The sequence below is a fragment of the Sycon ciliatum genome, chromosome 12, assembly GCF_964019385.1.
Source record: "Sycon ciliatum chromosome 12, ocSycCili1.1, whole genome shotgun sequence".
In the NCBI taxonomy this organism is placed as follows: domain Eukaryota; kingdom Metazoa; phylum Porifera; class Calcarea; order Leucosolenida; family Sycettidae; genus Sycon; species Sycon ciliatum.
The window spans coordinates 24752227-24779467 of NC_088654.1; the positions used below are offsets into that span (position 1 = coordinate 24752227).

Sequence of the window (27241 nt, forward strand, 5' to 3'; positions counted from 1 at the left end):
AGAGCAGAACTTCACTAGTCTTATAAGTCTGTTCTTCTGTGTATATTACTATAATATTCCTTGGCCTTTTCTCACTCTTTCTCTCTACCTCTCTCTCCCTCTCTCTCTCTCTCTCTCTCTCTCTCTCTCTCTCTCTCTCTCTCTCTCTCTCTCTCTCTCTCTCTCACTCTCTCTCTCTCTCTCTCTCTCTCTCTCTCTCTTTCTTTCTCTCTCTCTCTCTCTCTCTCTCTCTCTCTCTCTCTCTCTCTCTCTCTCTCTCTCTCTCTCTCTCTCTCTCTCTCTCTCTCTCTCTCTCTCCTACTCTACAGCGCCAACTAACCATCCTGGAAGCCTTGCTCTCTTTCCTAATGATGTCTCAGTTAAATTGGTGTGGCCAAAAGTCAGCCCTTTCAATGGCAAACCAGTCGGATACAGAATATCCTATGGAAATCAGGGAGCAACTGTTCGCATAAAAAACGTTTCATCTATAACCCATGAAACGACGGTTTCAGGGCTAATGTTTGATACCAGCTATACATTCTCAGTAGCTGCTGTTTCTTCAGGTGGAATAGGGCCAAGTATCAACAAAACAGGCAGAACAACTCAACAAGGTATGAGAGAGACATGAATTCATAGCAATTCATAGCAGTCCAATTCTTCAATTCAGGTATACTGGTTTTCACTTTTCTCTGAAAAAAACCCTTTGCATGCCAACGTCGAGCCATGGCATTTTACAAGTACACTGAATGGTCAATGCTTTGTACATGCCCTACATACAAGCACACAATAATCATTAACCCTTTGTGACCCCACTGAAAGTACGACAATTTACTCACCTCCAAATAACATGCACTTTCGCTTGTATCTCTCCCAAACATTCACCGATTTTTACAAACTTGCCACCGCTGGAAAGGTATTTCCAAGACGAAGCGACTAATACCACACTCAAGCCAGCTACCTGCACGGCCTCTGCTCTGCGTGGCCTACAATGCCGCTCAAAGCAGCAGCCGTGCGCGAACAGCTCCAGCAAAGTTCAAACAGCCGCCATTCCATTCTCCTTCATCACATCTCGGACTTAAAAAAAACTACAGCGGAAAGCTCCTTTCAAGCGCAAACTTTTGGTGTGCAGCATGCTTGAGTATGACGTAGCACTCTGGGGAAAACCCCTGCCAAGCGCAGTGTGAAAATTTGAATTTTTCAGTTTTCCGCCGACCTCGAGTCTCATCACGGCGGCATCGTACATCGTAGAGACTTCGGATAACTTCGATGTGATAGCCAAGGCTCCTCTCTAAACGTAGACGCTTTGTTTATGAAAATCGGGGAAGGAACACCAGAGATATAATATTTTTAGTGCCACTGTATACCAATCGATCGATATCGATCGATGGGGTCACAAAGGGTTAATAATTATTATAATATCTGGCTTTCTGGGTCCGAGTAACTTGTACTTCCTTGGTCCTTTTGTTGTTTATGAATACAGTGTGTGTTCGGCTATTCAGTTCCCTTGCCTATACGGACATTTTTCTGTGGAAACGGATGTGTTTGGTTCTGCAAGGTCTGACTGTACTTTAAGCTCACTTCGCGACCGAGAATAGAGAAAGGATCAGCCTTGTGTGTTCTTCCATTAGTTGTCATTGGCGTAGGGTGCAGCATTGATGAGAGACAAGCTGCTCTTTATATGTTTAATGTTAAAAAGAAACACAGCAAAGTAGTGGTGGAGATACGAGCGATCTCTATCCGTTCGTCCGTAGATTGGTGTTTCTTTGTGTCGTCTGTTCATCTTCATACTTCCAGCTTTGCCATAGTTGTTGGGGGTAGATGAAAGTGTGTTTGACGTGGTGTCCGTTCAAATCAGTTGAGCCAAACTGCCTGGAATAGTGCTTCCGGTTATCAGTCATAGCACAGCGATGTGGATTTGACTCAGAGTTAAACATATTGTAGACTCAATGTGACAATGTTTTCGAATCAAAGTACATAGGCAGAAAGTGAATTTGACCCCGCTTCTGTTATTCGTATGATCTCTGATAAGCATCTGCAGCCTCTACAAACTATGCCGCGACTATATTGCCAGGTGAAAATTGGGTGAAGTGCATTGCTACACCTATGGCATATGGAAAGGGTTATTGGATCCATTTTTAAAATCCCATTTCGAAAGTAAAGTTTGTATGAACTTTCAACTTCTTTGCGTTTCTGTCAAATTTAAAAACCTGTTATTGCTGTTTTATCACGACTCTGCAGTTCCTCCTCCGCCAAATGTCATTTCTACAATGGCACTAGCCACCGAGGTGACAATTCACCTAACACCTGTAAAAGGAAATTATCACTTGTCCAACTTCTGCTGTTACTTCACCAGGCAATCGGTGTCTGACATACATATGTCAAGCTTGTCAAGTGTCCTGATCTGCAACAAGACCAGTCCTGTTGTCCTTTCACCGGTTGAAGAAGATGCAACATATACATATCACTGTGTTGCTAGAAACACGTATAATGCATCGGATGGAAATGCTACAGAACAAAATATGTTCAGTACGACACGAACAGGTAGGGAGTATCAGAGATTTGTTGCAGAATATGCAGAGACCAGACTAGCAAATCCTGCAGCTGTGTTCCGGGGAAATCAGGAGAGTTGAAGTACAATAATGCTGCAGTATGGAGTGCTGCATACTGGCATGTTGCCCATGCACTTGACATGCTCTCCTCCGCTTTGTACACTTCCTTTAAAATCCTCTAAGTGGTAGTATCCCGAAACTCCTAAGGTCCCCCATCAATCATCGCCTTGAGGCAAGCTGATTGAAGGCTTGTGCACATGGGTCCTGGAAGGTAGGTTTTCACCCAAGTTGTGCTGGCTCAAACATCAACTAAGGTTCCCTGAAAGACAGCACCAGCTTTTTGGGACTCCCACTTTATGTGTTGAGAGCTTTTTGCTCACTTCGTTTCACATTGCTAGCCATTCTTGCATGTGTGAACAGCTACCCGGGATGTGTATGATGAGACGGGGTGCATACTGCATACTGTTGGTCATTGCATCATCACTGCATCACTTTAACCTTTGCATTGCTGAGCCCATAGTATTACACAACAGTATTACGTGATGAGTGTACATCGCGCATTGATGAGAATTAACAGGGCGTGCATATGTTCATATGCCCGTTAATTCTTACTCGATTCCCAATCGAAATAATGTAGGGCGATGCGAAAGCTCTCAGCTTGCAATCGGATCAATATTCGTTGATTTATGATGCTCCATAGACAAGCATACCCACACGAAACCAACGACTATTGTGCAGTGAGTGGGTGCTTGATTTTCTTCTTTCTGTGTTTTTTTCAACGTGGTGCCACGACTACTCCGAGATATAGACCTGCGGGAGTGTTCAAAAAACATTTGACCTCGATACAACCGAGGAGAGTCAAATGGCGGCTAAAAGAAAGCTTTCTTTTGATTTTTGCAAACGCGACTTTGGGACAAATTCGCTTAGTTCTAAATCTTGTCTCCTGTCATGGGAAGACTTATGGTTCGGCTCCTCTTTTTCCTGGTTGTAGTAGCTTTCCAGGAAGCCAAAGACCATGAAATATGGAGAATGTGGATGACTGAGCTACGGCCTTTTACCTGCAGTATGTTTTTAGTAAAAATGACCCGTTTTCTCTGATCCTTAGGGCCCTGGCAGCAGTATACGCATACATACACCGGTACACCGCATGCACTCGATTGTTTAGTGAATGCTTCAGACTATTTTGATAGCTGGATTGCCTTGCTAGTGCTAAGCTTGATGTACATGATGACTAGGCGCCAGGCGCGAACTGATGGTGGTGAGAAGGAGAGCTCTGTGCCAGAACTTTGCAGCTTAGAGAGCGTGTGCGGGCAGGCGTGTGTTTACCGCCATATTGCCAGGTGTGTCTTTACCACCATATTTATCAACCATAAGTACAGCTGCAGTGGTGTCTTCAACTTCATTGTCCCGAGTCAAGCTCAGTATGAAAGACATCCAAGAAGAAGATTGCCTGATGAGTCCAGCGGGGACGAAACGTACGTCGCAATCGAGCTATGTTGTTGCTGTGTCATCTTCTATGTGCCATGCACTACTTGATGTTCCAGCCTGCTATGTCGGATACCGCCAACCATGCATTGAGTAGGCGCCAGGCACTAACTGATGGTGGTGGTTGTGAGAAGGAGAGCTCTGTGCCAGAACTTTGCAGCTTAGAGAGCGAGTGTGGGCAGGTGTGTTTTCCGCCATATTGCCAGGTGTGTCTTTACCACCATATTCATCAACCATAAGTACAGCTGCAGTGGTGTCTTCAACTTCATTCTCCCGAGGGCTGAAAGGGCTAACGAGTACCGTAAAAGCCCCTGTATACGCCCACTCAAAATTACGCCCACCCTCCGTGTACACGCCCAGTCAGGGGAAGTCAACACTTTTGTTTCGAAATGGCGCCCATGCCCATGTATACACCCAGGTATGCCTGCAACACCAGTACATGTACAAATACTGATACCCAATACATACTGCTATCCCTACTCCAAGTATATGCCGTGCCCTTGTATACGCCCAGGAAACCGAGGTTGCTATTCTATACGCCCGGGGCCTATACACGGGCTTTTACGGTAAAGCGAAAGTTCCAAACGAAACTTTGCACTTTACAGTATTGCCCTTCTCCTTCTATCTCTATCTCTATCTCTATCTCCATCCCACTCTATATCTATCTCTATCTATCTATCTCTCTCTATCTCCATCTCTATCTCTATCTCTCTCTCTCTCTCTCTATGTCTATCTATCTCTATCTATCTTTATCTAACATAATCAAGTAGCTCCACTGTCCGAAGAGTGAAGAGCGAGAGGGGAAGCTGTGTCGCAACTCCGAGTTTCACGTAGTCACGATTATTAGCTAACTGAATCTATCTCTATTTCTATCTCTCTATTCACCTCATTATGGACAGCTCCAAGTGTGGCACCTGGCAACTTTATCTTGGACTCCAGAACAGCAACAACAGTAACACTCAGCTGGACTGCTGTAGACCCATACAAGCTGAATGGAAAGCTGGTTGCATACCATGTTGACTGTGCACATCAGAATGGCAGCCATGTGACATCGGCCAGTACCAGCCACACCCATGCAACACTCTCAGGACTAACTTTTGATACAACATACAACTTATCACTGGTCGCTGAATCAACCGGTGGTACCGGCAGCTACGAGAGTCGCCTGCAAAGTTCTACCACCCAGGATGGTAAGACAATGAGTTATTCTCATGTGGCCAGTTTTTCAACCTATCAACTGCCGAGCCCGTACTATTAAGTGATTCTAGATTATGTCCAGGCTCTTTACGTGTTCCTCAAATACACACTTGAAAGAAGGAATCCAAGCGTTTTGCTGTAACTCTGAGTTTCACGGTTTTGTAAGAGGCACAAGCAACTGCACAGCACTGTGACTAGATACAATGTAGTATTGGAATGGACTGTAATATCTAGTAGTTTTAGTGTTACAGCGGTTGGTACATGTACTGAAACACTGAAACTGCATGCACGTGATATTCACTGATACCGTCAGGCGAAATAGCACGTCATAGTACATTTGAGATCAGCGGGAAGAAGATGACGACGTCCACTAATTTAGTATCTGTGCACACCAATCTGCTGTGTGTGTGACTCTGTGTGTCAGCTATGATATCATCTTCTGTGGTTCCATGCTTTGCATGTACGTCTGAACCATCCTGCAAAGTTTGAATGGCGTAGGTTGAGCGATCGCTCCGCGAAATATACTTTTTGAAATTCTCTTCATAGTATATCTTCCACCATTGAAATTTCGTATTTCTTCCAAAAAAATGCTGAGAGGGGTGGCTTGCAACCTCGATATGGCTTGTTCCAGGCATGCTTTGGAGCCATCTTCTGTTGAAGTAGTGGCGGGGATCTGCCCTGCAACTCCTACAACAAAAAATGATTCGATCTGAGAAAGAGTGAGACCGCGAATCTCGGTTGAATATGGAGTATTTCAAGCCTTTTCACGACGAAGATGGAGTTCTTTTTGGAGATGGACGTCGCGGCAAAGGACATGGTGTCCGACTTCTGGCGTCTGGTGAAGCCAGGGATCATTTGTCCAGTCAGGTCGGCAGCCTAACCGTCGGTAAGCTTGTGTTTGGATCCCGTTCTGCTCGATGTGGTAGATCACAAACAATTTGATATCGCACAAATTGATCTCAGCATCGTGCGTACGGTATTTTATATTCAGAAAATCCCAAAGGGTCTCTGTGTGGCCGTCCTATGCCACGAGAAACTCCAATCAGGCTCCTATGTCCTCTGCCTTCATGATTGAATGTCCACTTCGTTTGAACAACGAACACAACAATCGAGGATGCCTTTGCAATGAAAAATACAGCTATACTGGAGCTGAAAAAAAGAAGAAAAAAACGTGCTCAGGATGAGACTCGAGTACACGCATACTCTCCCAGCAGGTGAAACGCATTTTTTTGTGAAAAATGCGTGTCGCCGACTGACCAGTAATTTCGCCTGACGTCTGCCATTGTTGAATTTGCACGAGAAATGGTGGAGTTACGAAGGTTTTAGTGGTCGATCATATGATCGAAAGTCTGTAGACAGGTACCAACCGCTGTAGCACAAAAACTACTAGATAATACAGTCCATTCCTATACTATCTAGTTACAGTACTGTACAGATGCTCGTGACTCGTATCCATGTGTCACTGCTCCATTCCGTGAGTGATAAAATAATATTGATCGATCTTAAACATTTTGCATCCATGTTGAAGGTCTGTTGAGTGGTCGCTTAAAAGGCTGTATTTACATGGAAGTTTTCAACCTGGGTCAAATTTCAACCCACCATGAGCACAGATTGACTGGATGGATCATTTACATGACACATTGCAGTTGACCTGGAAATTTCAACCCTTCCATCAGGGGAGGGTTGAAATCAAGGAATCGCACTACCTTACCTCTGTGCATATTTCGTGCCAGGTTTGCGCAGCACTGGAAAGGCAACGTTCACGCGAAAGTAGTTACGCGGCCATACAGCACTCTAGAAGTGGACTTTTGTCGGCATATCAGTAATTGACCTGGGTCAACCTTTTTCATGTGAGCACTCCCCAATCCCTAGTTTTTTCAATCGTACAGACTTTCAACCCGGGGTTGAAAGTTCTCATGTTAACACAGCCTTCAGCATGCTTTACTGTATGTGCACAAGGCCCGGTATCGCGGTGTGGTGGGCACTCTCTCTCGTGCAGCCATGACTCACTTCAAGTTTGCACGTTGTCTTCATCATGCTTACAACTTACTAGTGGTGCTTTGTTTGTACTCTATTTGCAAACAGCACCGCCAGCACCCATGTTCATGGTTTCAACATCAACAACATGGATATCTGTGACTTTCACCAAACTGACTGGACAATTCTATGTTGCAAATTACTGCTGTGACTTCACGCAACTTTCCGTGTCCGGAACTGATTCAAAGAAAGGAACCATACGTCTTTGCAGCGACACCATATACCTCAATCTGACTGGAACTGAAGAAGATGCCACGTATAGCCTGACAGCGTTTGCCAACAATACAGAAGGGCATATTGGCGAGAATGCTACAATGAACAATGTGATAACTAAACCAGCAGGTACTCGATATTCAAATAATCTACGTGGAGATAAAAGTTTAATAATAGCAATGAAAAGTATGAATGCCGCAGACATCACCACGCAACATGACAATTTGTTCAAGGTTTGGTTTTGTGTGTTTCCAAAATCGATTTTCACGTTCCGATCATCAGTGGAAATACGGAACTAAAGAGAACAAGGGGAAAACAAAGGTTAAAAATCCAAAGAAGTGTGACACACGACGGGTAACTTGTGGTAAGTATTACAAAAAGTGAGAACTAAAATAAAGAGTAAGTGTGACAAACGGGCATGAACAGTGCAGAAACAACTCATGAACACGGGGTGCAAACTCACGAAAATAACCTAAGTGCTAAAACATGTTCTTTTTGCTTACACAAATCGGGCTTATGCGTACGAATACAAACAGCTTCAAGGACCTTCAACTGCTGGACATAACGGGCACGGCACAGTACAGAGAAGTGGGAATCATCATACACACTCAAACAATCGGGACGAGATAACAAATGCAAATACACAGCTGACTTCTTACGAATTTCACCCTCATCAGCTCCATCACCTTCCCTGCCACCTGACTCCTCCTCGTCCGTTTTATCACCATCACCACCAGCCATCTCACCGTCATCCGCCTCGTCTTCATCCGCCGCCTCGTCATCACCCGCCTCGTCGTCATCTGTATCCTCGCCGTCATCCGCCTCATCGTCATCTGTATTCTCGTCATCCGCCGCATCATCACCCAACTCATATTCACCACCAGTCAGTCGTCTGATACCATCCATGTTCTCCTTCCTACGTCTGTCCCGTGTCACTGTCCTTACCTCATCTACGTCCCGAGATTGTGTTCCGTTTTGCCCCCGGCTTCCGGTCTCCTTCGATGCTCCGCGTGGGCCTTGGCCATTCCTAGCATATATTTCGGTTGAATAATTGGCGGTCGACCTCCGTGGTCTCTGGACCCACGGATCAATCGCCGGAGGGTGCTGCGGTGTCCGCACAGCCGGATACTGTGTCAAAGAAATGGGCTCAATTTCTGTGATTGGCGGTACTGTTGTTGTTGCCGACTCCTCCCCAACCCCAGCCACCAACGGCACTGGTGGTGGCTCCGGTGGCGGCACAAACATACTTTGCGGCGCACTTCATCCCTGTGTTCACTACGATACGTGCGTTCACGGTGAGGAAGGATGTCCTACCATCCCACCTATTGAGCCACTTGGTCTACCAATTTGAGTGCCGGAATTGTGATAGCCGGTACGTTGGTAGGACCCTTCAACACCTGAGCGCACGTATCAAGCAGCATGTACCACTTCACATGCTGCCGGACGCAGCAAAAGCGAAGCGCCCGAAGCGGGGAAGACCACGCAAGAACCCGCTCCCTCTACCACCGACACAACCAGAGCAAGTCGAACACACGGTGCAAAGGAAGAGTGGTGGATCACTAAGCCAACCGAATGTGCCTTCTCCACCGTTGCCCTTGCCGCCACCGGAGCCACCACCAGTGGCGGAAACAGAAAGTCGAGCTGTCGAAGAAGAAAGTCGCATCCAAATCGCTACATGCTGGACCCGAGCCACGATGGAATGAACTTGAGCGTAAGGTTTTCGAATGGATCGAGAAAAATCGAGAAGATGGGATTGGATTGAGTGGCACAATGATTCGCCTAAAAGCGAAAGTCTTCGCAAAGGAGATGAACGCCGTAAGTTTCAACGCAACTGTTAGTTGGTGCTATCGTTTCATGAAGCGACATAGCCTTGTTATCCGGGTGAAGACTCACCTGTGCCAGCGACTGCCGGACGAGTTTGAGGAGAAGATTCTGTCCTTTCAGCGCAACGTCATCAGGTTGAGAGAACAGAACAAGTATCCGCTAGATCAGATTGGCAATATGGATGAAACACCTCTGAACTTCGACATGCCCTTGTCCCGCACTATCGACAAAATTGGAGCGAAGGCTATTCACATCAAAACGACAGGGCACGAACGAGAGCACTTTACTGTGGCTTTAGCATGCCTTGCCAATGGGACAAAGTTACGGCCATTTGTCATTTTCAAGCGAAAGACTATGCCAAAGGATGCAGTGCCGCCTGATATCATTGTCCACGTTCACCCCAAAGGCTGGATGGATGAAGCTGGAATGCATATGTGGCTGGATAAGGTTTGGTGTGCAAGGCAAGGTGGCCGTAGGAGCACCCCTGTTCGAAGCTGCCTTGTCTTTGACTCGTTTCGTGCACATCTAGTAGAGAACTTCAAAAGACGTGCTCGTGAAACAAGGACCGACCTTGCTGTTATCCCTGGTGGTCTGACATCCCAGCTTCAGCCACTTGATGTGTGCCTCAACAAGCCATTCAAGTGCCACATCAGGCAGCACTGGACAGACTGGATCATTGGTGGAAACCATGAGTTTACACCAACAGGCCGTATGAAGAAGCCATCAATTTCCAAAGTATGCAAATGGGTGGATGAGTCATGGAAGACCATCCCAACTACAATGGTCGCCAAATCATTCAAAAAGTGCTCAATTTCAAATGCACTGGACGGCACTGAAGATGTCGAAAGATTAGGATTCCCAATCTCTCGATTTATCAACACAGGTCACAAGTCCGATCTCACCTCTACCGGTGGCACACATCATAGGACAAAGGAGTCTGTAGTAATCGCTCTTTCCAGAATAATGCTAGAGAACAACAAAACTGAAAAACCACTCGTGTCCAAGAAGAGCCGCATAACCCACCACCGTGGGAGAAGAAAAAACACATTCCCAAAAGCGCGTCAAACTGTGCTGCATGCACGTGCCTTGACAAGTACATGTACAGTCATGCATACGTGGGCCAGAACAAGTCATACAAAGCACGGGAACGTGGGCATGGAACTAGCGTTTTGTACTGAAACAAGAACAGGCACAAACATGATACAAATCGCGCGACAAGGTCGCCGCGACAGAAGATGACATGATCTTTGAGGACCACAATGATTCAGACTCCGGCAGCAATGAAGACGGCGACGGCATCGTTGCAGAGGTAGCTTTGATCAACATCAGTGGCAGCGAGACTGAAGATAGTGCAGATGACATGGAGTGATCTGTAGTCAACACAGCAATACACCAACATCTCTGCAGCAACCTGTGGTGCACTTACACTTCATAATCTGATCTAACATGGTATTTAGCTCCATAACCATAATAAATTTGTAGAAAGGCCATTTGTCAATGAGTGTGAAAAATCTTGGTTTGTGGATGCGGCTTATACTCCGAATACCAACTATTAGTTAATATTTTTCCTCAAAAAGGGGGGTGCGGCTTATACCCCGGTGCGGCTTATACCCCGGAAAATACGGTATATTATTATTATTATATGCATTTCCGCGGCAATGTCACCCGAACAATGGCAACCCACATATTCGCATATGCCGGAAATAGAATGCTCTGCCAAAACCATAAATCAAATGACATCATAATATATATCCGTTCTGTGTAAACCAGTCAAGAGAAACATACGACGGCACAGAGTCCTCTCCACCCTGCACGGTCCCTTGCCAGGATCCGTAGGCGCTGCAAGTCACCAAGCGACACAAGCCTTCCATTATCCGCTTTCGCCAGGTTTCCCGACAGCTTCGTGACAATTGTGACACGTGGGCGTCCTCGCCAGGTCTTCTCATCGTGCGTGAAATACGCCGCCATTGCCAATGATGCTGGGGTGTCCTCTGGCAAGCGGAGAATGTGACCAAAGAGTTAGTAGTAGTAGTAGTCTTTTATTTTCCATCGGAAGCCTCAACAGTGATGAACACAACTCTTAAGAGGGCCGATAACAGAGTAGAGGGGTGTGGGGTGAGAAAAAAAAAAAAAAAATAATAATAATAATAATAATAATAAGAGATATTTAAACTAAACTAAACTGATACTTGGAACAATAAAGCAGCAGTAAGCAGTAAGCAGTAAACACAGGTATACAATACAAGAGTTGCCACCGCAGACGCTTGAGAATGTTGGTGATTTGCTCAGCTTTGCACCTGGCGTACAAAGAGACATTCGTCATCTTCTGACGCCAACTAATGCCAAGTAGTGATCGCAGTTGCTGACGGTGGAAGGAATCGAGACTCTGCTCCAAAGCCACCTTCAAGCCCCATGTTCCGCCGTCAGTGTAGGTCAGTACTGGTATGACAAACGCCTGATAGAGCCTCTGGCGCATCTTCTCACTGATAAGCTCTCGTCAACACCACACAGCAAAGAGTGACCTGAAAGCAGCTGTTGTGAGCTGCTTCCTTCTGATCACGTCTTGTTCATCACCCAGAAGTGACCCAAGTTTACATGTCTTTCTCCAGACTTCCGCTAGACGATCCCCTTCTCTGCGTAGTGTTTTTTGCTCAGTTTTCTCTTCGTTCACTTTGAGATGCCATTCTCTGAGGGCCTCAGTTATGCTTGGGCTGAAAATATCCAACCATGTCCGTGAGCTGCTCAGAAAATCCGTATCATCAGCATAGATAACTTCCCCAGGCAAGAGCTCATCAGCTGGCAGCCTGGGAGGTAACGTGGCCTTGAGATCACGTAGCGCTGATTCCCAGTAAATGACAAAAAGAACTGGAGATAGGCAGTCGCCCTGTGGGGTGCCGATCGTGGTCTCAAGCTCCAGCTATAGCTAAACCAGCTATAGCCCTATGTATTTCTATCAAGATGGTAGAACTTTTCTTAGTGGGAAAGGCCCTGGTACAACCTTCATAGTATGTGGTACTGAGTTTTTGCCGTTATTAAACCGATATCACGTACAGGTGGAATTACCCCCTGCCTGCCATACTGCTACTTCTTGTACTGATGTTGTGCCTGGAGGTAGGATCTGTATTCAAGTTTCATATAATCTGTGGGGAGCTTTACCAGAGAATACTGAACACTAGACTTGGGTGGAGACAAACCACGACATGTTACTGTTATAAGGGTAGAGTTCGACTGTATTTTGATCGTGGTTCGAATGCCACGGTGTATACGAGACGCGAACGGTAGCAGCCGAAAAAACTAAGAAACATTTCTGGACACTCCTTGACGACTATTGCACATTTTTTCTTCTCCACCATTGCTTGTTCATGTTTGCATTGCTCCACAAACACTTTGAAGACAACATTATTCATTATCATATTGCATCTTCCTTTCATAAAAAACGCTTGCTTGAGCTGAGCGCCAGTTAAGTGTACCTTTGGTCAGTATCGTGCAGTGTTATCGCATGATCTGATAGTAAAGTAACTGGTGATGTCAGTGGATATTATAGCATAACTTGCAGCTCTTTGGTCCTCTTTTCTTCTTATGAAGACTGCATGAGTAATGTCGCTTTAAAAGGTCGTTTTATAGGGAACTTGCTGGTTCCATTCCACAAAATGCAGACACCGTTTGGGTACCAATTTAGGGTTGGCCATCATTGCACGCATATCGGGCCCTGCGGGTATATATCCCTGTTTTACCATGTTGCTATGTACTGCTTTTACTATAATTATGTTCTGCAGCTCCAGATGATCCCCCGGGAGTACTGCCCATCGGATTAAAAAAACCTACATCTATCTCTATTTCCTGGACACCAGTTGATTATCTGCTTCTGAACGGGGAATTACTGGGTTACAGTGTGAAATATACAGATGAAGGAATGGTTGTAACCATGTTCAATGTGACCCTGTCAGAGATGGCTAACATATCCGGCTTGGACCCAGGTTATACATACAGCTTCGAGGTAGCAGCAATCTCAACTGGTGGTATTGGCCCATATACTTCTCCGGTGAGCGCCACCACCTCACAAGACGGTAAGTCCGGACTGTGAAGTCAGCACAGACCAACAAGAAATGGATAGGTCACGCATATAGCCAGAAATCAACACCACAGTGAAAAACTACTTTACTGGCACTCCTGCACACCTTCAAGTACACACGCGCACTCATATCACACCCATCCACACGAGTCATTTGCACACATGCATGCACAAACGCACACACAGACACACATGCACGGACACACACATACTGTGTTATCTCCATTATAAGCCCGCGCCTATATTTTTTCAACCAGTCCGGATTAGAGACTGGGCTTCTACTAGAGACTGGGCTTATAGTTTTTCAACCACCTGGTACATATAAATTACCTATTATTTTTCATTGTATCAGTAGCACAAAGTTTCCTAGCAGGTACCGAGACTGCAGTTTTGTGCTTCCAGGTACACTCAGTCTGAACATTAGATTTCAGGGATCACAGACCTTTACCACAGCATGTGTTTATGTGATACTGTGTGATGTCAAACATGCATGGACATGATCCATACAGTTCTCCTTTATAAGCCCTGCGCTTGTACATCTTCGAAGCCCTCTTGGAGTGCGCTTATAATAGAGACTGGGCTTCTACAAGAGACTGAGTTAATAGAGATAATACGGTCCACGCATACAGTACATACACACATAATATACACACATACATACATAATACACACATAATATACACACGCCTCTTGTATGGATACATACAGTACATTCACACATACACACATACACACATACACATATACACACATACGCACATACACACATAATATACACACACACACGCCTCTTGTATGGATACATACAGTACATGTACGCATACGAGTACAGTCTACTCGCGATAAGTCATGAAATTTTAAGTCACGCTCTCGAGACAAATCGCGCACTTTTGCAATTTGGACGGCATATATGTTTTATATACGTATACCATTGTGCAAGTCGCGCACTCGCGATAAGTCACGCATTTCTTGTCTTCAAGATAGGGTGCGCGGCTTAATGCGAGTAGACTGTACCTGCACATACATGTACCTACGTATACACACATAAGTATACACATATACGTATACACACATGCATAGTTAGGGGTGAAACGAGTATCTATTTTGACCAACCGATCACTCGTTCATAATATTCGATCGAGTATCCGATTAGTATTTTATCAAAATTCAAAAGCGCTAGATTTGCAAGTTCTCGACCAATTCGGAAGAAATTATCTGTGAACATAGAACAAAAGTCGCCAACGTCTTGTACAGAGTGTAAAGTAACGATTTTCATCAGTACTTTCATATCTCAGAACGTTACTTGCCGTGGTGATCGCATCGTCCAAGTCTTAAAATACTGACTCAAAGCCATGCATAACGCATGCATACCAGTGGACCAGCGGTACAACAAAAGTTTTTTAAAAAACAATGCCAATCCTAAAAATAAAAAAATAAAAAAAAATAAATAAAAAACGATCGAGTGCAAAATTTCGAATACTCGCTCCTTTGAAATTTTCGAACGAATACTCGAATATTCGAACTAATCGTTTCACCCCTAATGCATACATATAATTATACACACACACACATGCATACATATAATTACACACACATGCATACAAATCCGTTGATCCCCGAGCTGCAGAGAGTGCTCAATGTCAGAGACAGAGCTTAGTAAATAGCAGACTCAGCGGAGGACGTTCAGGTTGGTTGTAACTCTGAGTTTCATGCCGTTAGGCAACCATCAGACAACTGATACTCGGGTCTACCCAACAGTATTCTTATAAACACATAGGGCCACAAGCATAAACAAATTTAGCGCTAAATCTGGTGTGAGGTATGGGGAGAAAACTGTACACTGCCTCCCCATCGCTTCTTCCCGCGCTTTCATGCTCACACCTGCCTGTTGCCCGCCACCCTCCTGGCACTTCTACTGTCGTGCCTTGGCCCGCGCCAGCTTTCTCCCCATACCTCACACCAGATTTAGCGCTAAATTAGTTTATGCTTGTGGCCCTATGTGATTATAAGCATACTGTTGGGTAGACCCGAGTATCAGTTGTCTGATGATTGCCTAACGGCATGAAACTCAGAGTTACAACCAACCTGAACGTCCTCCGCTGAGTTTGCTATGTACACACATGCATACATATAATTATACTTCTTCCGTATACAAAAACTTCGTGACTTTTTTTTAAGGCTGTGCATAGTTCTGGAATTGTTCCGTTTGACTTGGAATAACACTCGTGGCATTGTCTAACCTGTTTACAAGCTATATACAAAAAAAAGCAACTCAGACGAATGAGATTGAGTTTATTCAGAGTCTTCGTCGCTCCTGTCATTGTCACCTGACGACACTGACACCGCATCGCCAAAAGTCGCTGCTTCCGCTCACAATTCGTTCAGATTCTTTTCAGCTGCAATGATGATCCGACGCGGGACTTTGGCTAGCGTACTCTTTGTAGTGGTTCTACAAACGCACCAAAGACATCTTGTAACTAGCTTCGTTACTAAAAATCACAAGTGTGTGGGAATACAGAGAACGACAGAGAGATCAAAGGAAAAGCCAGGCAGGCAAGTACAGCTAAAGTGCGTACGGTACAACTGGCATGTCGCACAGCGCGGCCGGATGAATGCATACATGTTACATAAAAGGATACAATGACAAACAGTGGGATGTGCATCCACTACATCTCCCCTCTGAGATTAAACAGGCTATAATAGAGAAGATGAGGAGTCCAAAGACTATTCGATAATGTAGGTATTGTTTGTAGAGCAAGTTGCAGTGAAAGAGTGATGTGCAGAGACGACGGCAGATACGTCTCGGCACGTTGCTGAATTAGCATGATTCAATGAGGCGGTTGACAGGCTGAGGAGCTCTAGCAGAGCGACGGACTGGATCAGCTGCTGTGCCACCGTACTCAACCTCGACTGTCGGCTTCTCTGCTTCTAGCAGTGGCAGTCGGATCAAGTGACGACGATTGCGGCGAACAGTAGAGTTACCAGACTCAACGAGGTAAGAACGATTGGACACTTGCTCTACTATCTTGCCCTCCCGTTCGAGATCGGTGATGAATACACGGTCATGAAGCTGTAGAGTCGCGAGAGGCTTAGCTGCATGCCGTTGGTCGTAGTGCAACTTCTGCTGTTCCTGGGACTGAGTTTCCGATTCCAGAATACTAGGGAGATCTGGCCATTTCGGTTCCAGCTGTTCAGTCGTTGCAGGTAGACCGGTACGGAGCTGGCGGCCATACAACAGCTGACATGGGGCATAGCCGTTGCTCAGCGGTGTCGTGCGGTAAGCCAAGAGTGCATCTTGCAGGCTTTCGGCCTTCCGCAGGAGATTCTTGGCGGTGCGAACTGCACGTTCCGCTTCGCCATTCGACTGAGGATACCGTGGACTGGAAGTGCGATGGGTGATGTCGTTTGCTGTGCAGAACTCAGTAAACGCTTCGCTGGCAAACTGAGGACCGTTGTCTGTAACCAAGGTGGACGGGAAACCATGCTCGGCACAGATGCGGTGCAGATGCTTGATGACAGCAATCGAGGTTGTGGCAGTCAGCGGTACGACATCGAGGTAACGCGAGAGATAGTCAACAATGACGAGGTAAGTCGTGCCGTTGAATTCCATCAGATCTGCACCAACCGTGTGCCACGGCAGTGTTGGGCGTTGGACGGGTTGCAGTGGTTCGGTCGACTGGACGCGGTGTTTGGTGCACACTTCACACGTAGCGACCATCGTGTCGATTTGCCTTGACAAGCCTGGCCACCAAATGGAATGGCGGGCGCGAGACTTGCACTTCGTTGCACCTTGATGTCCCTCGTGGAGCTTCTCGAGCATCTCAGGCTGCAGAGAGGGTGGCATGACAATGCGGAAGCCATGGTACAGCACACCTTGCTCACAGGACAGTAACTGGCGTTAATGGAAGTATGGGCGCACAGTGTCGTCGACATCACGTGGGTTGCACGGCCATCCGTGTTGGACGAAGTGGAGGACTTGCTTGAGCGTCTCATCTTGTGTGGTGGCGTCAGCAATGTCACGGGCTTTACCATCCGACACGATCTCGCCGATGTAAGATGCGAGGTTGACGCTGATCTCGTCTTGGAGACCAGGCGTGTCGTCACAGGCGAGCGGAGCGCGAGACAGAGCATCGGCAACAACTAGCTCTTTGCCAGGGACATACACAGCGGCTGGATTGTACGTGAGCAGGCGCATCGAATCCCACTTCTGACACCATGTAGTGGTTCTACAAACGCACCAAAGACATCTTGTAACTAGCTTCGTTACTACAAATCACAAGTGTGTGGGAATACAGAGAACGACAGAGAGATCAAAGGAAAAGCCAGGCAGGCAAGTACAGCTAAAGTGCGTACGGTACAACTGGCATGTCGCACAGCGCGGCCGGATGAATGCATACATGTTACATAAAAGGATACAATGACAAACAGTGGGATGTGCATCCACTACACTCTTCATTTCCAGAGCTGTGTACGAATCGATGTCGACTATATTCAGTCGTTCCAACCCGCGACCTCCATTATGCCGTGAAACGAGTCGCTCAAGCACATCCACACGCTTCGCATTTTCTCGGCAGGAGAATCCTCCCAGCATTCTACAACGGCTTCGACGAGGTCCCTGCGATTCCCCTAGGCCACAACGGAGACGTCCGACTGGAGTAGAGAGAGGCGAAGAAAGCCAGGTCGTCGACATTCCGATCCGGAGTCTGCGCTGGTTGCACAACGACTCAAATGTTTCATCTTTCCGTGCGAGCTGAACCGATTTATGTTGTCACGCTGCGTATGGGGCCGCGCACCGCAAGTACGAGCCTGGCCAGTTTCAGGGCAGCGAGTGCAGCGTGAGTCGTGACTCCGTGCTCCAGGCGAGAGCTCCACTTCGTCACAGTGTCAGTTTCGAGCAAGTTAGTGCTATTTTTTTGTCATTTGACTCGTGAGTTCCTGTCGGCAACGTCCTCGCACGCATGGCTTCCGTAGAGAATCTGTTCGAGATCAACCAAACCTACATCACATGAATGTGGGCTGTCTATGACAGCCTTTGGTGCGGTTCGTTGAGCAGGTTCTTGCTCAAAAACACCGTTGAAAAAAAGTCACGAAGTTTTTGTATACGGAGGAAGTACACACACACGCACACACATGCATACGCACACACACACACACACACACACACACACACACACACACACACACACACACACACCTTTGACCTTTGACGCCCCATCTCCAGTGGAGATGATAGGCTACTGAGTTGGGCAGTACTTGATGTGACGCTTCAAATCGCCACTTCTCCTAAACGCTCTGCCGCATGCGCAGTGAAAGTCCTTCGGTGCCGGGGGAGGAAGACGATGTTGATGGACCCACCTGCGCCATTCCGGGCGATCTTGCGCGAGCCGATACCACTCGGACTCCGGAATATCCAGTGAGCGCAGATCACCGACAATCGTGTCTCGCCAACGCTTCTTTGGCCCATGCCGTGGTCTGGTTGCCTCGAGCTCCCCAAACAACACTTGTTGAGGAATCCGTGCCGCGTCCATACGGGCAACATGACCCAGCCAACGCAGACGGTACTCACGCAGGAGAGTGCCAATGTCTTCAGGAAGACGCGCTCTCTGGGCTAGATCACACACACACACACACACACACACACACACACACACACACACACACACACACACACACACACACACACACACACACACACACACACACACACACACACACTACTGTACTGTACTGTACTGTACTGTACTGTACTTGCTCACTGCCAAAACTAGTCACCTGGGTCACCCCGGGAGAGGGGAGAGAGGTTGGAAGATTGTTGGTTTGCGCATTGGAGAAGTGTTGGAGCTAGGTGTCAGGTCGCCAAATGTCTCCGTACTCCTTTGTCAGTTTTGGGCCATTTTGTCGCACTCGCTGACTGTATAAGATCTGGTTACGTTGGTGGACACTTAGTCATAACTCGTAACATTTTGTCCTCCTTTTTCACTCTAAAAAATAATAATAACTGCATTTACCCCTGCCCCAGTGAAGGTAATGCTTGCTACTAGTGTGGGTGGCTCAATCAGAGTTCAGTGCTGCCAACCTGCTCGGTCTGATTTGCGTACTCGGGCGGCTGAATTTCCGTATTTTCCAGAGTTTTTGCGTGCTACCAAATTGTTTTAATCCCACGATTTATAATGTATTTTTGCGAAAAGAATGAATATTTAAAGGGGAAGTAAAGGCTGAAATCAAATTTTCACCAGTTTAGTTGTAGTCATCAGGGTGCTGAGTCGAATGGAATACTGTTTTAGCGTGTACTTGGCAATTTTATGTGCTCTGCATACATGTACATGCACAGGTAAAGTATGTAGTCATGTGTAAAACTGGTTCATAGTCAGCAGATCCATACTTCTCAGTTTTCCCGTACAATTTCGGTCAATTTCCGTACAAATACGGAAAATTTGGCAGCACTGAGAGTTGGTCTGATATAAGCTTCACTAGCACCATTGATTACACAAGAGTTAATCTAGCCAGAAGTAGTCCATGGTTAACAGGCATGTATACTTCAAAAAGAAAATATCTGAACCCTGGAACAAACAAAGGTTGCAGGTACAGGTGTAGGAGTTGCATTTTAATAGAAAGTATATTTTTCGCAGTAAAAGAGTATTTATTTGTAGAGCTTGTGTTGATACAGATTCCTAGGTTCAAACCCCAAGATGGGCAGTTAGTTACATTTTTTTCTCTCCTTGCGTATTTTGTATCTGCATGTTATTACCCTTTCCGACAGTCGCTCGTGAGTAATGTATGAGTCGTGTATGGCTAAACCCGTATTTACCCGTATGACTGCTGCTAGTGTTATTGTTCTAGAACATTAGCATAATTTAACCAATCACAGTTCACAGCTCTGGAATATTCTAGAATTTCGTCGGCGACCGGTTTATATAGATTGCTCATTGGTTGATGACCTAAAGAACATGGCTGCCATTCGCCGTGTGTTTTGTCTTCTTGCATTGTTCTTATCTTGTGCTTTTTCACTTCTTATCTTTACTTGCCGAGTGTGCAACTAATAATTCTGTCCTAACGAGTATTCGTGAAACCACAAAGTGAGTGCTTTGTTTGAGTGTGTGAAATTGTCTCCGACGGCCAGCTATTCCATTGGTGGCAGCGGTGGGATTCGAACCCACGCCTCCGGCGAGACTGGAGGGGCCAGCTATTACACAGGCACACATACGCACACATACACATTGAAGAAGTCATTTACCGTAAAAGTTCGTAGATAAGTACCTGCCCAAAATAAATACCCCCTTCATCCTTTTGATTCTGTCTGTTGAAGTCTAGTTCAGCCCGATAAACATACTGCCCAAAATAAGTACCGGTATGGTTCACAGATGCAGCGCTTAGCATGTACATTTTCTTTTTATGAAAATTACTTCTCCACTACACACAAGTCGGGTCCGAAAGTTAGTTCGTGCCCGAAAGTTAGTACCCGCCCGAAAGTTAGTACCCGCCCAAAAGTTAGTACCCGCCTGAAAGTACCCGCCCGAAAGTTAGTACCTGCCCGAAAGTTAGTACCCACCCGAAAGTTAGTACCCACCCGAAAGTTAGTACCCACCCAAAAGTTAGTACCCACCCGAAAGTTAGTACCCACCCGAAAGTTAGTACCCACCCGAAAGTTAGAACCCACCCGAAAGTTAGTACCCACCCGAAAGTTAGTACGGGTGCGACCACTAAATTCGAAAGTAAGTACAGGTAGACTCCCTCTAATTCGAATACGGTATAATTCGAACATTCCGTGTAATTCGAACTTTTTCTTCGTACCGATCTCCTGCAAGTCACTTCAAGTCGAATTCGAATGCGTCATTCGAAGGACGAAACGTGCGCCGATTGGAAAATTCAAACTCAGTCTTCGTACAGAAGAGTAGTTTGCAGTATAGTGACTATGTCCTTGGAACGCTTATTTCGAAGTGAGATGGAGGTATTATACAGTCTGTATCGGCTATAGAGTGACCGGATATAAGAATATATCGGCTACAGTGATATTGGTACGAAATATCAAAAGCAAAACGTATTTTATCCTGTACAAATATCACTATAACCAATATTATCGGATGTAATGATATATCGGATATTATGATGGCAACATAGAATCAAAACATGCATAACACACTACATTATAATGGGCTATAGTGATAACTTTAAAATACATGTTGCAATAATATCAAAGGCCCTATTTTTTTACTTTCTTCACGTTGCTTATTTTGATAGTGACACATGTACATGTACATGTACATAACAGAATTTTTTATGGAAATGCGGGCACTGTCAACTATGCAGCATGCTCATTTGTCAAAACGCCATGCTGGAAGTATTCCCTTGCTTTTCATGTGTCGCTCGAAAAAAATCGATCGTATCGCATATAGTGATGCATCGGTTATAGTGATAAAATCACGGAAATCAAAAGGGTACGCTATAGCCGATACAGACTGTAATTGTAATTCGGAGTTCATTCTTTTGTCCTTCTCTAGCCTAGAGTAGCTCAAAAATCGATCCCTGGTCCGCTGCAGGATCGACAGTAGCGTTCAAGAAGCCCACCTTCTCTCGAAATTTGATTCAAGCCTGTGGGAGGCAAAGTGCAAAGATTTGATTGAAGACGACTTCTTCCAGGTGGCTGACTCCGTTCGCGGATCTCAGTGGCCTTTCATGCAGCGCCAGCTCGCGCGCAGAGATGCTATGCGCCGCTTTTTTATTTTTTATTTATTATATTTTTTTACTATGTTTACATACCCAACTCATAAATAATACAGAAGACAATGGTACTGAGACAAGGACAAACGTGACAACTACTGAGAAGGGGCTGCACCGAGGTGCAGCAGTGATGGTGGGGCATTGATGGCTCTGCCGACCTGAGGTCTCGGCATCACGGCCAGAAACACGCACCAAAAACAAATGATAGAGCGGTAAGGGTCAGGAAAAATAAGAATAAAGCAAGGGCAAGCAACAGCTTCCGTTCCTCAGAACGACGTGCTGCTGTCCAACGGCCTTTCATGATGCGGATTAGGCGGCGCTGTTCTTTTCCTTGAAATTGTTTCAGGACAGCTGCAGTGCCCGGCAACTTCTTTACTAGAAGATCAAGATATCATCTTTGTGTTAATCCATTGTTTTATTATAAAATGGCCTGGTGCATTGTACATGACCACCTATGTTTCGTTGATGCGAATAAAACGTGCGAAAATAATCAGCACGCGATTTCGAGCATTTTGACATACATATCAGTGCATTGGGCTGCATTTGGATAATTAGAAGTTCCTGATAATTAGAAGTTGGGGCCTGGCAATTTGAGGTTCGAATTTTAGGGAGTCTACTTGTACATGCTTATTAACGGGCTTTTACAGTATGTGGCACCAAAGACTATTGAGCGCTTAATTCCTCACTTCATTTCCCTTATTTTCTGTGCAGATGCGCCAAAGCCAAGCGTTTTTGTTGAGATATTTCCGACAAAGGTCATCGTGAACATCTCTGCAAGCACAGGAAATTACCGTTTCTCCAAGTTCTGCTGTTACTTCACGAGGTATTCCGTATCTAACATACCAAAGTCCAACAGGCATAAGGTGACGGTTTGTAACCGTACTAGTCCCATTGTCTTCTCACCTGTTGAGGAGGATGCCAGTTACGGTAACCCGCGGCCATACTGTGTAATAAAGGACACACGTCCGGTTGACGGATATCCCACATTTATTCAAAACTTCACCACACCAGCAACAGGTAAATAATATTATTGTTCTCATTTTGTTGTTCTCAGGTCGAATTGTTGCTACTGCTAGTCCCGCATCATCTCCACATTCACCGATACTTAACACAACATGCCCATGATCCAGGTTGATATTTGGACCATTGGCTTTGCCTTGGTACAGTCAAACCTTGTTAGGACGAGCTTCAAGTGACCAAACACGTTTTTTTAATCTTATCCGGAGTTCTTCTTATCCAGATCTGACAAAATAATTGATATGCACATCATATGGATTGAATTTATGTGAAGATGCATGCTGTCGCAAATGTAAAACATTTTTTCATAACATAAGCCAGCAATAGGTAAGTACAATGTGCAATGAATTCATGACATGATTACATCCGCCTTGTAACATGTTTTGCCAGTACAAGAGGCATCGACTATCGGAAAGAATCTACAGCCAGCGTACCCACGGGGACCGAAAGTTCGTACTACACACTGATTTTGTTCAAATCACGCTCGAAATTAGTTCGTCTTCGGGAAAGTTCGCCCTGCAGAGTTCGTCGTAAATGAATAATTTTGACTTGATATGATGATGCCTGGCCAACCATAGGATTGGCCCTAGTTCGTACTAAATGAAAGTTCACCTTATCAGTGTTCATCCTAATGAGGTTGGACTGTACATGTACTGATGCATTTGTATGAACCCCACTTCATTCTGTACAAGAGGTACCTTTTTTTCCGTTAAATAAGCCGTACCCAGATTTTGTTGTCACGAAATACAGACATCTACCCTGTTTTTCACGATTCATTTGCCCATCACAGTATACGCCTTACTTACTGCTTTGCGGTGAACTACTGGTGTTGAAAGTGCATCTTATACTCCGGAAAATAAGGCACCGACAAAACCTGAGACAAAACCAAGGATTTCTTGTGGCCTTCCTTGTACAGAAGAGGTTGGTGCGACAGGAAAAGCGAGAGCTCCCACGTAGGGAGCACCACACAATTCCCTTCCTTGTGCTGTAGTAACTTTAATCAATTCAAACTCTGCATGAACTACCACATCACTTATTACTTAGTATTAGGAAATTGGAGGCCACATGCCACGTACTGCTCTTTTCTCTCCGAAACTCAACACTTGAAAGCCAGATACGAAAGAAGGAAAAAGTGTTGAGTTTCGGAGAGAAAAGAGCAGTACGTGGCATGTGGCCTCCAATTTCCTAATACTTGGAAATTCTCCGTGATGTCCAAATTTGAAATTGCAACTTATTACTTAGCTTATGATATGGGTAATGTTTAGTCATTTTAATGACTAAACATTACCCATATCATAAGCTAAGTAATAAGTTGCAATTTCAAATTTGGACTTCACGGAGAATTTCCAAGTATTAGGAAATTGGAGGCCACATGCCACGTACTGCCCTTACTGTCATCGCTAACACAACATTAAAAATGCTGTGTTAGCGATGACAGTAAGGGTTGGTTCACATATCGCCGGTACGCGTCGGGAGTCATCGGGAGTGGGTCTCTTGCAACCTCTCCCGGCGCATTGCGATTATGTGAACCAGTGCAGTCGTAACAAAATCATACGGTAAAATATCGCAAGGGACCGCCGGCAAAGTTGGACACTGCCCAACTCTTGCGCTCTGCCCCAGCGCCGATCCCGTACAATTTTGACCAAAAGTGGTTTGTGAACCGTTCGCGCCGGTGATCGCCGGCTGCCGGGAGCCAGACTTTGTCAAAATTTCAAACCAATACTTGTCCTAAATTTTTCTAAATTGAAGCTAGAGAGGAGGTCCGTTCGCCATTCTTGTAGTCGCTTCAAGGTGGCAAATACGTCAGCATACCAACCCGTCCTTCTCGGATGATCTGCTTGCCCATTGTGCAACTTATGAGACAAATACAATTGAAACAAATAAAAAATATGATGGATACATTGGCAAGTTCTTGTGACTTCATTAACGTTTGCAAGCATAATTTCGACACAATCGTTCACTAGACTGCAATAAAATGTGTAGAAGTAGTTTCATGATCTCCAGTAAAAGGTAGCACCGAGAGGCCATCACCGAAAGACCTTGAACTACTGGAGAAACAAAGAATTCAATCTTCAATTGGCAAACCTGTCGTAGCATTTGGGCTCATTCTGTACTACTTTGTAGTAGATTTGGTACTCGAACCGTATGCGCAACGGATCGGGAGCTGACTCACCACCGATGTCTAGCGATGTCTTGCGGCGCCGATTTTGCTTATGTGAACCAACCCTAAGACGTTATCTCCATCCGGGTGCTAAACTTGATTGATTGTCATGTATTGTGGTAGAGAGTGTGTTGTAACTGCCCTCTGCCCTTTCTCCACCTGCTCCCAGTCCCGTGCCATCTCCACACTTATACAAAGGGACGACGATACCTACATTTGAAAGACTGTTTATTGCAAGGTGACTACGGAAACACAACTAGACATGACGAACTCACTACGAAGACTGCTTTTCACACCACAGCAACACACGCATGCACCAACATGACGTACACACGACGTACACAAAATAACATACTGCAACAAGTGCAAGCTTGAAAACTAATCCTGAGAGCACTCAATGTGGTATTGACAGGTCAGCCCCCAGGAGGTTTCCCGTGCACACTAATCGTCGTGCCAATCTCTGCAAAGTGTGTGTTGTGTTTAGCCTGTAAGCCAAGCACACGTCCATTGTGGGCACAAGACAAAGACTGCAGATATATTTACGTCCAGCATGCACTTTTACAGATGAGAGAGAAAGAGACAATACGAGGAGAGATACTGCTGTGGCAACCACAACTACTGCCGTGGACTTGGAAATCCAGTCGAATGACTGGGGCCGGCACCCTCAGTGCGTACAGAAAGTTGCATGCACAGAGCACTTGTTGATCGTTTGCGTACTCACGGCTGCATGGCTGGCACCCTAGGGCCGCTTGACCTCCGACTGGGTTACCTCGTCCACCATAGAAGTGTTATGTACCTCCTCCCGTACATTGCCTCCTTCCACAACCTTTCCCTGCTGACCTATATGCACCCTGTACTTACCCTCACGTACCCACCTTTTCTTGGCCTGGCTAGCTACTTGCATGACCATATTTGCTGTAGCTACCCAGGCCCTTGATCTTGCACTCCTTCTCTCAAAACTCTCTCTCTCCCTTTCATCATGTAATCGTTCGTCTTTCTCTCCGTTTCTCGGTCTCACTAATAAATGTTGTCCTACCACATACCTGTTCCTTGTTCCCTTGTGTATGTGATTATGGCAGAAGTTTTAAAGTGTTCAACCGTAGCGTACACTACAGGTTGTGCCTTCCACAAAGCCATGGCGCTCACACTGGCCTTCCTTCTTTTGTAGGTGTTAATAGCCCACACTCAAAATGTCCAGGAACCGAGTTCGAGAGAAACCCCTTTCCTAAATCTAAAACTTTCAAGAGAAACTAGTCCGATGTACAACAGTAGGATACAGTCCAATAAGCATAGTCTCCTGATGATCGCGTAAGAACTTGCGGCAAGAAAATCTAGAGGAGAGATGCACAGATTGTTTCCACTGAACCTTGTGCATGGTGGTAGCTTCGCTGAATGCAACTCTACATCCTGCTTTGCGAGATTTTACTTTCCGCTTTTGAGGCCAGAAAAGGCCAAGGAGAGTAAACTTCAAATCTGGCCAGGTTTCACTAATTTTAAAAGACATGACACGATATTACAATCATGGCAAAATGTATGTAGAAGCAGGTCAAACATCCGTATTTATCAAAATTCAAGTAGGTTTTAGCCTCAATTCGGACAAAAATTTGTCTTTCAAAAACCAGCTGGACGATTTTGAATTTTAGGGTTTTAGGCCGGCTGAAATGGACGGCTGGGATCGTCAACTGTGCAACAAGGAAGTTGAGGCCAAAGGGAAAGATTTATTTGTCACGTGTACGCAGTGCTAGATTGCTGTTCCTGTTCCTTTTCCCTTACCTGTATTTCACCTGATGAGAAGGCTTGAAAGTATACTTGTGAAACCAAACGACTTTCAAGATGTTCGTAAAGAGCCTGAATTGTGTCCTTTTTATGAGTATTATCGCATTTTTGTCTCGGAGGAAACTGTTTATTTATTTTCTTGCGCATGCTTTGTGTATGATGTGACGTCATCGTCAGAGTCATGCCGCTACAGAATATACGGATCGCAGACCA

At 45.5% G+C, this 27241-nt stretch overlaps 1 protein-coding gene across 1 annotated transcript in view; it reads left to right on the forward strand.

The window, feature by feature from the left end:
* The first annotated feature begins 390 nt into the window (after window positions 1–390).
* LOC135827827 (protein sidekick-2-like) overlaps window positions 391–27241 on the forward strand; it is a 68430-nt gene continuing 41579 nt past the window's right edge. The window contains exons 1-6 of the mRNA XM_065340255.1: window positions 391–590; window positions 2218–2520; window positions 4913–5203; window positions 7296–7589; window positions 13061–13351; window positions 22786–23091. Coding sequence (XP_065196327.1) covers window positions 497–590; window positions 2218–2520; window positions 4913–5203; window positions 7296–7589; window positions 13061–13351; window positions 22786–23091 — 1579 coding nt within the window. The 5' untranslated portion in view covers window positions 391–496. The remainder of the gene's footprint in view (window positions 591–2217; window positions 2521–4912; window positions 5204–7295; window positions 7590–13060; window positions 13352–22785; window positions 23092–27241) is intronic.